This window comes from Lygodium microphyllum, chromosome 6 (genome assembly GCF_053477565.2).
Source record: "Lygodium microphyllum isolate KBCC chromosome 6, Lygodium_microphyllum_v1.1.10, whole genome shotgun sequence".
Lineage (NCBI taxonomy): Eukaryota > Viridiplantae > Streptophyta > Polypodiopsida > Schizaeales > Lygodiaceae > Lygodium > Lygodium microphyllum.
Window position 1 is genome coordinate 12,146,750 of NC_141140.1, and position 14,899 is coordinate 12,161,648.

General features: G+C 42.6%; 1 protein-coding gene across 1 annotated transcript; it reads left to right on the forward strand.

The window, feature by feature from the left end:
- Positions 1-3,958: 3,958 nt before the first annotated feature.
- On the forward strand, positions 3,959-8,273 carry LOC148034313 (uncharacterized). Its single transcript, XM_087679261.1, has 4 exons — positions 3,959-6,564; positions 6,675-6,799; positions 6,907-7,365; positions 7,459-8,273. The coding sequence occupies exons 1-4, from the start codon at positions 4,073-4,075 to the stop codon at positions 7,800-7,802; spliced, it is 3,420 nt and encodes a 1,139-aa protein (XP_087535387.1). The 5' UTR covers positions 3,959-4,072; the 3' UTR covers positions 7,803-8,273.
- Positions 8,274-14,899: the final 6,626 nt, after the last annotated feature.

Below are 14,899 nucleotides of genomic sequence, written 5' to 3' on the forward strand. Positions count from 1 at the left end.
TTCACACTTTTCCCTGTTTCATTCTCAACAAGTATTAGCCATTCTTTAAACTTACCAAAAGCTTGAGCCTTATCACGAAGGAAGTACACCCACATCTTCCTACTGTAGTCATCGACAATCAACATAAAATAAGAAGATCCCCCCAAGGCCTGTGTAGGCATCTTACCACACAAGTCAGCATGCACCAACTCTAGAGGAGCATGTGCTCTATTCTTGCTTTCTTGTGGAAATGCCTTTCTCTGTTGCTTGCCCATCATACAAGCTTCACATGGTTCCTTCAATTCAGTTATTGTAGGTAGGTGAGCAACCATACCTTGCTTTTGCATCTCCTTCAATACTGCAAATCCGATGTGTCCAAACCTTTCATGCCAAAGCTTACTTGTGCCCACTCCAGCGGTGGCTGTAAGAGCACTTAGCTCATACAGGTTGTTCCTTCTTTCTCCTTTGCCAACAATTGTGCCAGCACTATCAATAATTTCTGCACCTGTCTTCTTGAACCTCACTTCATGACCAAGATCAGTTATGGCAGCAACTGATAAGAGATTTCTCCTGATTTCGGGAACATACAACACATTTGAAAGCTTTTTGACTTCACCATTTGCAGCAACAAAAGAAATAGTACCTGTGCCCGCAGCAGGGCATTTAGCATCATTTCCAACCGTCACAGTGATGGATTCTTGTAGAGGCTGCATAGAACTATATAGACCTTTCTTGTTGGTCATGTGACGGGAGGCCCCACTATCCAACACCCAAGAGTCAGTGGTAGATTCTTCTTGCGCCGAGGAGCACACTTCCTCAATGGTCGCCATGAATAATTCCAACTCTGCTTCAGCCGTATTGGCTGTCTCTTTCCCTTTAGTTTTAAGGGTACCATTCTTTTCATCTGCCTTCTTGACACGACAATCTGCAATTGCATGTCCTTTCTTCTTACAGTAGAAGCACTCTCCTTGAAACTTCTTCTTGCCGCCCTTTTTCTTTTTGTCACCATCATTTTTGGTGGAGGAAACACCTTTGCCTTTTGCATTGGCAGAGAATGCAGCATCTCCATTGTTGCTTCCTTCTCGGGCTTTCAGCCTCAACTCCTCCTCCATTAATAATGCACAAAACTCCTCAAAAGTCAAAGCTTGAGGTCTCACCTGAGTATTAAGGGCAGTTACTAGTCCATCAAACTTTTGTGGACAAATCCGAAGACACCTCCGAGCTAGCTCTTCGCTAGTCTTTTGTATCCCAGCGCCAGCCATCTGGTCGCGCAGATTCTTAATCCAAGTGATGAATGCTTCAACCGTCTCTCCTTCAGCAAACTTCTCCGCTGCTAGTTGATTCTCCAAGTTTTGAATCCTTGTTTGGTTTCGTGTTTCATACTGACTCCTTAGTACATTCCAAGCTTCTGACGCTTTGGTTGTATGCTGAATTAGAGTCAAAACACTGTCAGAACAGCTTGTAACTAAGGCACACAATGCATCTGCATTCCTTCGTTTCCAAGCTCGTAGAAGATCTGCATTCGGAGGAATCATCACACTAGGATTTGATGGGTCGGGGGTAGGCTGTGGTTCTGCGTCAGTCCCCAGCACAGTCTCCAGAAGCTCATAAGAATCAAGGATAGTTGTAATTTTGAACTTCCACAAGGTGTAGTTTGTACCATCTAACTTGCCTTCGCTGAAGGTTGGTGGACGAATCCTCAGTGTTTGAATAGCCGGTACAGCAGCACCACCTCCTGCACCGCTTCCTGATGCGCCAGAACTGCTTCCCGGAGTCGACATCGTTTCTCTTTGCTGTTGAAGCCTTTGCCTCTTGCACGCTCTCCGATCTCTAGAGCCCCCTGGGCTCTGATACCATGTAAAATATTACACGGCGCAGCGAACAGAATCTGAGAAAGAGATAGAGAGTACACAACAGATAAGAGGAGAATCAGTAAAATTCTTTAACTCCAAACAACTGATACAAAGATGGCTCTGTCCACCCGTGCGCTTCCACTAAATGAAGCTTAGATGGCGATCTAGACAGAAGATAGGTGAAGAGCTTAAGGCTAGCTGGAACAACAACTCTGACTGGGTGAAAGATGAGTGTAAGATGGCTGCGAAGGGGTTTAGCTTTTATAGCCCGCGAAGGTCGTTAGGTCGGCCTGCTGACCGACCTACCATATGAGCCTCCACTAGTCGGCCAGGGAATATTCCAGGGAATATTCCCTTTACCACAATAGGGGCCCCCGGACCCCACAATAGGGGCCCCTTTTAACTCCCTTACCACGCAACTCAATGCAATGTGCCTCGAGTTGCTACCAGCTTAACCACTCCGTCTAACCCAAAGATTAGACCCACAACAGTCACCTTTTTGCCATCCGGTCACATAGACCTCATCTGATATACAAGTCAGGACTCAACCAATGTCCGGGCTCACATTTGGCTTCTCCTCATAATGGGGGCCTTACAACTTTGAGCACCATGGATCATTGGTAGCACCTAATGAGGGTGGGGCATTGATCATATCTAACACTTGTCAATAATATAACTCTAGAAGGGGGGGCGGGGGGGGGGGGGGGGGTTGGCCCATCTTCCAGTCCCTAATGTGTTGTCAATCTCTCTATCTCTCTCTCTTTCTCTCTACATCTTTCTTTTCTCTAATTTGTTCTCTCTCTATGCCAGCATAATATTCACCCTATATCTTTTAAGTATATAAGAAGGTCGAGCGTGTATCTCGAATCTTATAAGAGCCAAGATGTCGATGGCAAGGATGTGCTCATTTGTCGTGATTTTGCCCAGCTGGGGGTGCTTGTGGGCTGGCCGGATGAGCTTATCAAGCACGCTTGTCCTGCCCCCCTCATCCATAATCTCCTTCACACCCTTAACAGGCACATCAAAGGCGATGGGAGGAGGGACAGCAATCCCGATTGGAGCCATAACTCAAAACTGGAAAGTTCGCAAGACGTTGTCTGCTGTAGCTAGCTCGCCCTAGTCCTCGCCCTTGTCGACGGACCCTGGCCCCTGCCTAGGCCTAGGTCAAAGACCACGGTTCAATGAAATTAAAAAATAATATTATGATCTTTTGAAAATATTAATTAAAATCTTAAGCATTATTCCCGAGTTCGAGCCCTTAGTGAGAGCTTGAAGCCTTGGAGGTCCTAGGTTAAAGCCCAAGACATTGAACCCTAGCCCTTAGGTCCTCAAAGATATACTTTACATATGTATATATATTTAATATATACCTATGGTGACACCTTACCCCATAGGACCAGACTTCATTTGAAACCTTTACTCTAATTCTTAGGTTTGATTGTGACCCCTTGTCCTTAATTTTTAGCTGTCAATTGACGCTCAAAATCCTCAAGACGCCCAAAATGGGCTTCAAATTTAAACATTGACTTAGTCAAGGGTTGTCAGGATTGAAGCCCGAGTAATGTGTGTCATATTTCAAAGTTGCGTGAGTTGTGCTGCTCGTAGACAAAAGGACTTTTCTGGCTGCGTTGTATGATTGATTGCATTTTTAATAAGCATTTTCTAAGTTCTTTGGCTCACATACGCCGCACAGAAGTCAAGTTCAAAGTCCCGACGACGACCAAAGTCAAGTTCAAAGTCCTGACGACGACCAGGTCATATGACATATTTTTGCGCTTATCGCATTTGAATTTTGAACCTCTTCCCTAGACATCAAGAAGAAGGCTGAAAAATAATGATGTAGATACAAATCTTAGGATAAACATCTCGACATCTGATGCTTAAGTTCAGACCTATTATGGACTATATTTTTTGTAATGCTGTTATGATGTACTCTCAAGTCAAGGTAGCTTCCGTGTTTTGAAGCAACACTCCCCTAAAAAGCTGTAAATATATTTTAATACAACTTTAAAGATTCCATCAAAAAATAAATAAATTTGAACCTCTTGACGTCAACTTCAAAGTCACGCCGCTTGTCCCGACTCCCGACTCCCCAGGACAACCAGCTCATATCACATTGAACCTCTTTCCTCTGGTAGTATGCCTGGTACTAGGTTGCTATGTCGTTGATGATGACGCACCTGATAAGGCCTGTTTAAATGGAGGTTGCCCATGAATCATGACATGCTAGCTGCGGATGAATGGCGGAGCTGCACTGCTACTGCAGCTCATGGTTGGCAGCGTTGTTTGATCTCATGAATGTCATAGCGTTAGGGTTGTTATTACTGTCATGTGGCAGTAATATTCCTCCTGATGCAGCTCCTGCCGCCGCCGCCGCTGCTTCACATGAGCGAGACTTGCAGCGGGCGCGAGGCCTGCAGGCGGCGCAGGACAACATGACGTTGCTTGAGGTGCTGCGGGACTTCAAGCAGTCTATCACTGATGACCCCCTGCACGTGCTGGACTCCTGGAACTTTGCTGCCATTGGTTACAACATCAACAACGGCAGTGGAGGCATCACGAACGCCAGCTCTAGTGCACTCCCTTGCAAGTATAACTGGACGGGCCTGCAGTGCAACACTGCGGGGGAGCTGGTGGGCTTGAGCCTCAGCAATAAGTCGCTCGGCGGCTCCATCACACCTTCCCTGCGCTTCCTCCCACCCTCTGTCACCTCCCTGGACCTCTCCCTCAACAACTTGTCCTTCAGTACTATGAGCAGCCGTGGCGGCGGTGCCAGCTTCCCCTCCATTTTCCCCCCATCCCTCTCTTCTCTCAACCTCAGCCACAACTCTCTCTACAGCCTTCTCTCCCTTCATGATATTTTCACAAGCAACACCTGTAATAACAGTAGCAGTTGTTATAGCAGCAGCTTGCTCCCCTCCCTTCAATACCTCTCCCTCGACAACAATGGCTTCTACGGCCCTCTCTCCCTGCCGCCCCCTTGTCTCCCTCGCCTCCGCACTCTCTCCCTCTCCCGCAACTCCCTAACTGGCCCCTTGCCTTCCTCCCTCTCCTCCTGCTCCCAGTTGGAATATCTCGATGTCTCTTTCAATGCCCTCGACGGGACGTTGGGTGCACTTCCCACATGGAGCAACCTTTCCTCCCTGACTTACCTTGATGTTGGCAACAACGCCGGCCTCCATGGCTCCATTCCTTCCTCCTTGGGCAACTGCACCAACCTGCAGTATCTTGACCTCTCCTACACTTCCCTCTCTGGCTCTATACCTGCCTCGTTGCCCCTTGGATGTCGCAACCTCACTTCTCTCAAGATCTTGTATACATACACCATGAGTGGACCAATCCCCCGCGAGTTTGGGCTCCTGCCAAACCTCAGCGTGTTGTGGCTGGAAAGCAACAATTTCAGTGGGAGAATCCTTGACGTGGTACTAAATTGCAGCCAGTTGACCATACTTGATATATTCGGCAATAGATTTGAGGGGAGTTTTGTGGAGGACTTTGGTGCAAGGCTACCCAAATTGATGAAGTTGATAGTGATGATGAATTCGTTTAGTGGCCCCATTCCTGCATCGCTCTCAAACTGCTCAGGCCTTACGAATCTCGAGCTAGGCTTTAATAGCATGTCCGGCCATGTCCCTGGAGTCGTCCTAGGCCAATGTGTGCAAATCCAAAGGCTTGATCTGCAGCAAAGCAACTTCACAGGCAGCATCCCTGCACAAATTGGGAACCTCACAAGGATGCCCTTCCTCATCCTCAACAATAATAAATTCACAGGCAGCTTGCCCCAGGAGCTTGGCCGCCTTGCATCGCTCGAAGGGGTCACATTCCAGGACAATCTCTTCTCGGGGCGCATTCCTTCCCAACTCTTCAACTGCTCTAGGCTTCTCCACTTGCTCCTTCAGAACAACCACCTACAAGGCCCCATCCCTTCCTCCATTTCTCAAACCCCAAACCTTGAGCTCCTCTATGCAGACAACAACATGCTTACAGGCAGCCTACCGGATGGCCTCTCAAATTGCACACAGATGCAGAACTTCACTCTAAGCCACAATTTGCTTACTGGAGTTATCCCAGATTTCTTAGTAGCTATAAGCTCCTTTCTAACATTTGATCTGTCCTACAACCGATTTTACGGCTCTCTACCAGTTGGATTTGGGCGCATGAAGCAACTTGTGACTTTAGATTTGTCGAACAATAAACTTTCTGGCCCGATCCCTGGCGATATCGGCGATTGCGTGGCCCTGTCCACTATCAACCTTGCCGGGAATACTATAGAAGGAAGCATCCCCCAATCGATTGGAACCTCCTTGCAAAGCCTAGTGGTACTAAACTTGTCACATAACGCCATCGCTGGAAGCATTCCTTCCGCGCTGGGCCTCCTTGCCTATCTACGAGAGTTGGACTTGTCGTTCAATAACCTGACGGGTGAGATCCCGTCATCATTGGCCACCAGCCAATCGCTGACGTTCTTGAACCTGTCATACAATAACCTTCAAGGAATTGTTCCGGAAGGAGAGGCTCTCAACAACGCATCTGGCTTGTTGGGAAATCCAGGACTTTGTGGCAGCATCTTGAACAGACCTTGTCCAAGTACTCACGCCGGTAACGATAGTGGAGCTAACTTGAAGGTGGGACTAGCCGTTGCAGGAGCGTTTGCCTTCATCCTCATGGTACTAGCTATATTACTCATTCTCTGGAGAAAATATATCCGGAAGGCATCCTCCATGTCTTTAAGGTAATGTAATCATTGCACCTGTGCATCTCATTAATGTTATTATATTATACATGATGTTGCATCCGACTTTCCTCGCTTCCCAACATGTGGTATATTCCGTTGACACCCAGTGAACCATCGGACAAATTATTGAGGCTAAAACTTGAAGATATCCAACGAGCTACAGACGACTTCAATGGGAAGAACATCATCGGCAAGGGTGGTTCCAGTTTAGTGTACAAGGGTGTGATGCCCAGTAAGTATTCATGACTCTGCAAGCTAAAATATTGCCTTGCCGACATGATATGTTTCAATGGCCCTGAATGTTTACAGAACATTAATGAACCTTCTCTCCTGAATTAGATGGGCAGGTCTTGGCTTTCAAGAAGTTCACTCTTGAGACCAGTGCCACTCGTTCGTTCTTTCGAGAGGTGCACTCCCTTCGCTCAGTCAGGCATCGAAATCTAATCAAGGTCTTGGGCTATTGTTCCAACCATATAGACGCCCCCATTCTCATACTGGAATACATGGAGAATGGAAATCTAGATGGCCTGTTACACAACACTGCCGATGGTAGAGCATGCAGTCTTACTTGGGAGTTTCGGCGACGTGTAGTACTAGATATAGCACAAGGCTTGCTTTACCTGCATAACGATTGCCCCGGATCGCCCATCGTTCATTGCGATATCAAACCCAAAAACATCCTGTTTGACAGTCGCATGGTCGTCCGTATCTCCGACTTTGGCCTCGCCACAGCTTTTGCGGAAGAGTGGTTCAGCAGCACACAAAATGTGCATGGCACGTTCGGATACATGGCTCCTGGTATGGAAGAGCGCGCCCTTGTGTCATTGACTTTACGTGTTATCAGTCGCTGATATGTTTACATGTTGTGACTTTTGTATGTACGCGGGGCAGAATGCGCCAGCAATGGTGGAGTAACCCCAAAATGTGACGTGTATAGCTTGGGGATCCTTGCGCTAGAGATGATGTGTGGTAAGAGGCCCACCGATAAGTTCTTCCAAGAAGGCACAACAATTGTCACATGGGTCAAGGCACAAATTGATGCCGGTCACTTGGTCCACATTTTAGATGATACGTTGCGTGCAGAATATGTTGAGGAGATGCAAGCCTTGATCACTCTAGCAATGCAATGCGTGGAAGAGAATCCAAGAGATCGCCCCACTATACAACAATTCCTTGCAAGAATGTGCAATGAGGAAGAGAATCCAAGGAAACCAGGTCTGGCAGAATTATTGTAGGTTGCATCAAAACCGGCTTCCTCTAAGCTATCTATATTTTATGTAGTTCAAGGGGTCTAGGTTTGTTTGGTGAATAAGTTCACATGTGTAATTATCTTTTATTACACATTGATGTCAAAAGATATAGAAATTTGAAACACCCAAGTTTACTGAAATAAAGCGTGTGTATGCATAAGGGAGATCCAAATCTCTATTGGCTCCCTTCTCTCCAAACCAACATATCCACGAAGCATGAAGCCAAGTTAGTTATGCCCTCTACAATATGACTTCAACTTGGTTATGTCCTCTCTCTCTCTCTCTCTCTCTCTCTCTCTATATATATATATATATATATATATATATAGGTAAGGTGCGTGGCTTGGCACACAAGTGAGAGTAGGTGATTATAAGTGAGTGCTATTCTTAGGGGATTTAGTATATGTAACTCCTCTATAGCACACGTGCTCAATGCCTATTTAAAAATACCCTTATCAATGCATTTTAAAATAAATAAAAAGTTCCCTTTTTCTATTGAATCTCCAAGTAAGCCCTTTATGTGACACCTTTCTATATGTTTTAAAAAGTGTAAAAATGATATTTTAAAAAATGCCATCTCAACACTTCTCCTCAAGCTCAACTCCATGGTAAGTACTCCAAGTAAGCTTAAAAAATATTGAAGCTTTTCTGCTTTTAGGGTCTTCAAGGTGAAAATATTTGCAACCTACTTCTCTGTGCTCATATATATCAGATCAATGTCATTTTGCAAAGGTCTGCTCTCTAATGAGATAGTAATGGATCTCACTATGTTTCATGCGTGCATGAAATACATGGTTCCTCACCAACTGTATATTGCTCATGTTGTTACAATGAATGCCAACTCTCTTGTCTATTTATATTTTCTAATAATTAAGTAGATTTCGTATCCAAGCTACCTCACATGCTGCCATGGCACATAGCAATGTCCTTCTACTCTACTTCTGTATACTCGATAATGCAACAGTGGGTTGTTTCTTATTGCTCCAAGTCAAAGCCCCACTCCTAAAGAAAATCACATAGCCATTGATGGAGTTCCCATCAAACACACTATTTGACTGATCTATATCAGTTAAAAGGGATTCATGCAAGTATTTTTGTTAAAAGGGATTCATGCAGGTATTTTTTTGTACATGTAGGTATTGTATAGGGTTTAGGTGAAGCACATAATTCTTGATCGACTATTTTGATGTGGTGAATGATTCCTTTGTAGTGGATGATATGGATCAGCTGCTAGAAGTCGATGGTTCAAAAATCCTTTGCTTTTTTGGTCCTATGTGTCCATTCGAATCTCCATGCCAATCGACAATTATCCATGAAACTCTTATATCATATAATCCATATAACACACAATGTGTGGAGTCTTAGAATATCTCAGGTGTTAATCCAATGTGCATATTAAGATTTGCATGCCATGTGGCTACTATCCTTGTAACAACTTCTCTATAATACCCACGTTTCATACAATGTATTGAGTTGAATCAGACTCCTATTCATAATAATAAAATTTATTTTGGTAAAATTCTCTGAGTATTCTTGTCCTACTCTAAGTATTTGCAACTCATTGAGAATGAGAAATTTCATGATATCTATGTAACTACTTGTTATGTATTTACAAAAGTATACATTTGAAATTGCTATGAGTGGCAAAATGTTGAGAGTTTCACAGGGTTTTTTAAGTGTTACCACTTCAAAATTGGTAGATTGCTCTTTGAGGGGCGTACAGCTAAGCAGCTCGTAGAGGACCTTTTTTTTTTCTATAACTCCAAGTACATATTGCCCAAGGGGGGTTGAGAATATGGAACCCTTGAGTCTATGGACATATCAAATCTCAATAGCATAGAATGGCCATTGTGTAATAGCGACATTTTGCAAATGTGGAGCACAAAAAATTTAGTAGACATATTGAATTCTACGAAGCCAAGCATCGGCTCTCAAAGAATGTACATCTAAGCTGGTTCATACCGATTGCAATTTTTGCACACATGTTCATGGAATGTAAGGGTTTGAGACGTACCAAAAGTATGTACATCATAAAAAGTGCATCATAGGATTACGTAACAAGGATTCTAGGCAAAACTTGGACATAAAAAATGACTCGGAGTTCTAACACAATGGAGTGTCGAGTCACAATAAGGGACATAGCTTTTAGGTTTTCTCCTACCTGCTACGATGGATGCTCGCACACACTTTGAAAGCGTGCCAACTAGGGTGATGAGATATTTTAGGTTTTCTCTAAGAACTTCAACATTGAAAGCGTGCTCTCATCACTGGATCCCCCCTTCAGGTTTTGGAGACTTTGTGAGCACCATTGCTATCTACATATACTCCATCGAGGGATCCGATATGACTTGGATGCCTCTGGAATAGCTCATGGTATTTCAGGCAGGGAAGAATCACCAAAAAGTGATGAATAGGCATCTGGCCCATGTGGATCCTTTGCACAAAGTATGCACTATTCCCATGGGCAGTGCACCAGGTATAGTACCTTTGGATCTCGTGGAGTGTGATTGCGCATTGGCAATTTACCTCCTTGCATTGGATATGCCCTTAGAGGAGGAGAATGATGAAGATAGAACTCCATAGGTTGTTGCTATCACATAAACGGGAGAAGAACCAATTGAAGAGCTCATAAATGTTGAAGAGAAACATCGGGTGGTGGCAGAGCAAGGGTTGGATCTCATGGTGCTATCTTCTTCAGACTAGCCACAAGTCAACAAACCTAACCTTGCCTCCTTGACACCCATTGAAGTAGATGGTGTACAATACTTGCTTCTATCAAATGTGCTGTAATACTTGAAAATGAAGAAAGAAGAGTTATTTTCCATCCTAGTTAGGGATTCAATGGAAGACCTGATCGATTATGATATCGTGGATGTGCATTTGACGATGGTAGAGATTGGAAGATATGATGGCACAAGCTTAGATAAAGTGAGTGCCATCATAGCAACATAGGAGCATATTACCTCAGTTGAAGAAGATTACCTTGTGTCGAATGATGAATTTAAAGGACTACAGCATGATCTGTTCAGATCAAGGCCCTAGTGATACTAGGAGGCATATTTCATGGTGGATTCTATGCTACGGTGGATTCCGTGAGGTTTTACGGTGGATTCCTAAACTTTGTTGACCGGGGCTCATACACAAAGTGGATTCTTTGTGTGAGAAGTTGATAGGGACGCCTATCCTTTTTGGACGTTTCATTAATTTAGTGTGTACATGGGTGATTCCATAGCGGGTGATTCCACAAAATACATATTAAATTAATAAACATTTATGAGTTTAGAGTGCACACTCGTGATAAATTAAGGTTAGGATTGATTTCTAACCACTTGATTTATTTATGTAGCCGAAGACTGCTAGGTATTCACTTTTGTCAGTTTAATTGTATTATTTTACTAACGATTGTGAATGCTTCAGTTGATGTGTAGAGATAGCAACAGTGGCGGAGGAAAGTATTGGAGGATAGCGTGTATTCGAGTTATCATTATATTTTGATGGGCGCATACCTTAGGCATGGCGCCTATATTTTGTCGCGCCTATTTATTAAGGTGTTGGATATTTATTTATTATTTTTGTATGCACATGGACGCACGATTATGATATTTATATTTGGACATTGTATTGGGTATGCGTGACTCTTTGGGCGCTCGTCCATTAGCTTTATTTTTATTTTGTGCTAAAGCAAACTCAAAAGCCAAAAGCGTGCTATTTTGTAATTTGGGCTATTATTTGAGCTTGACGATGATTAATACATAAAATACATGCTTTGTGGAGTGCTCACACAAGGCATGGGGGGAGATTGCACCCAATTGGTCTCTTGTTCATGTCATGTATGCTTTCTACCTTGAGTTTTGTGCAAAAAGTAGAGTTCTTTTGTTCTTGGGGACCTTTCGGCGCTCACTACGCGAGCATACAGCATCCGATTTGTGCACCAGTGGTATCAGAGCGAAGCTGAGATCGAGAGCTTCCAATCGCTACCCATCTTGCGTGAAGGTGGAGCTCCTGGAACGATCGAGCTTTACAGTCAGTTTCATCGCGAACGGTCGATACGGGTGGATTCCTGGCAGTCAAGAACCTCTGTCTACAGCCTCTGATTATGAAGGACCAGCCTGGGAAAGCGGAGGACCACGTCAATATCTCCCTACTCAAGTCGTTTTTCTCAAACACAACAGATAAGATTCATCTTCTTCATAAAGCTTAAAAGCTTAAAATCTAAGCTTTTAAAAAGCTTAGCATAACAATTTTGAAAATCAATGGCATCAGGATGGGTTTGCCGTGATTTTCAGCGCTGGAAAAATGGCTCCCCCTAAAAATTTATCGTGGCATTAGATTAAGCTCCAAGATTAATCAACCAAGTTTCAAGTCACAAAAATCTTCAAGTTTGACAAGTACTTTAAGTCCTGTAACTCTACAAGTTCTGCAAGTCAGTAGAGGTCAAAATTGACTTATGCCAAAAACTCCCATAAGGACTATTCCTGCGCAGAAGCACTGAACTACAAAGTTGTTCCCTGGAAGACTCTGTTCACATACGCAGACTTGCTGAACCAGTTTCAGCACACGCAGAAGGTCATACGTAGATTTTACAAAGACTTCAAATCCCGCAATCGCAAAAGTCGAAGACCGTGAAAGCCAAATAAAAATCTATAAGCCTTGTATACCCGACTTTGAGCTACGCTCATCCCGTTAATTGGATTTTGAGAATGTGAGGTCTTTTAAAATTTTACAGGATGACGGAACAAAATATGGATGATTTAATTGCTGAAGATGATCTTCTTGAACCTACGATGGAACAAAAATTGGATTTAATTATGATGCAACTGGATGAAGAATGAAGAGCCCGGCAAGCCTTGCAAGTTCAATTGGCCAATTTACAACGATCGACTACCGACAAAGATGGACCACAACCCGAAGATCTTATCCGACGAACCATTGATGCGACTCTTGAAGCTCAATCCATCCGCAAAGAAACAAAGATAAGTAAAAGAAATTTCAAATTCCGTACTTTCAATGGAACTCGAGATGGAAAGACTATTCTTGCATTCATCAGTCAGTTTAATGATTACTTTCATGAAGAGACATACACTAAAAAAGATAAAACCAAGTGTGTCACTAATCATTTAGTGGATAGAGTATCTCTTTGGTGGACCGTGGTTCATAAGAGCATAGATTGTCCCACTACCTGGGAGAGTTTCAAGAAGAAGTTTATGTAGAATTTCCTTCCTCCTCAACTCCATGAAAAAGCCATAAAGCAATGGGACATTCTTCAGCAAAGAGATCGTGAGCATATTTCCCAGTACACCGAATGCTTTTGGAATACTTTACTCCAACTACGCATGCTTGAAGACGTACCTGAAGCGACTCACAAGCGCAAGTTTAGGTCTGGATTACTTGGGCATTACTATGCTGAAGTCAATATGTTCAAGCCTGCAACTCTTGAAGATGCAATTTCTTTAGCTCATGACATTGAACATAAGATTCGAGGAAGAGACAAGCGTCCACAACAATTTCAAGCAAATGGTAACTATGGTTCTAAGCAATTCAATTCAAATTTTAGAAGATTCAATCAAAGTCGATTTCCTTCATCATCTTTTTGTAAGTCTTGGACAAAACCACCTCCTTTTCCATCAAATACCAATCAAAACCCTAAGCCATCCTCATAGCCAAATCCTAATATTCCTAGACTTCCTGCCATTGCAAACAATGTATCTAAAGCCAAACCTATAGTGTGTTACAAATTTCATCAACCTAGACATCTAGCAGCCAATTGCCAATCAAAGAAGCCACCTGTCCATATCAACTATCTTGGAGCAATGGAAGATGAAGAACATGAGGAAATGCTTGACTTTACGAAAGATGAGGACGACATTACTACTCCTTCGGATGCTTTACCAGGTATGCCAACTCCATATTCTTTTTTGACAATGAAATGTTTAGTGCATGGAAAAGAAAAGACTCCATATTCTTTTTTGACAATGAAATGTTTAGTGCATGGAAAAGAAAAGATTATTTTGCATGATGATGGTAGTACACATGATTTTATTTCTTCAAAGTTAGTGAAAGAATTGAAATTACAAACTGTTCCTACGCATTATCACATTAAAGCAGCATTCTTAGGCACAAGGTATAATGGAACACAAGAGGTGCATGATTTAGAAATTCAAATTGGTGAATACACTGAAAGAAGGAATTTTCTAGTTGAACCATTATAGTCAAGTGATATTATCTTAGGTATGCCTTGGCGTCATCAGCATAATCCTGACATAGATTATTCCACGCATTCAATTAAAATTCATTTTCAAGAAAAACACATTACATTGTATGGTACGCACGCATCTAATAATTTTCCACTGCTTACTCATACTTAAGCTAAACGTGCATTATGCAAAAGTAGTAAATCTTATCTAATTTGGGTGAATGAACTACAAGCTAAAGAAAAACATATGCACCCTAGGCATAAAGAATTCCTTGCACAATTTAAAGATTGTTTTCCTGAAGATTTACCACCTGGACTACCTCTTTCACGTCCTGAAGACCACAAAATAGATTTAATTCCTGGTACACAACCACCCTGTAAAGCACCATATAGGCATAACAAGATTGAACAGAAAGAAATTCAAAATCAAGTTGAGGAATTATTAAATAGAGGATTAATTAGACTTAGTAGTTCTCCATTTGGTGCACCTGTTTTGTTAGTAAAGAAGAATAATAATACCTATCGCATGTGCATTGATTATCGTGCCCTAAATAAGATTACTGTAAAGAATAGATATCTAATTCCTAGGGTAGATGATCTTATGGATAAACTACAAGGTTCTGCCATATTTAGTAAAATAGATCTTAAATCTGGTTATCATCAGGTGAGATTAGATAAATCTGATATATTTAAGACTGCATTTAGAACACAATTTGGTCATTATGAATTTATAGTAATGCCTTTTGGATTGACTAACGCACCTACTACATTTAGTAGAATGATGAATCATATATTTTTGAAATATCAGCATTGTGTTATAGTATTCTTTGATGATATCTTGGTATTCAGCAAAAATGAGAAAGAGCATTATGAACATCTGTCTTTGGTT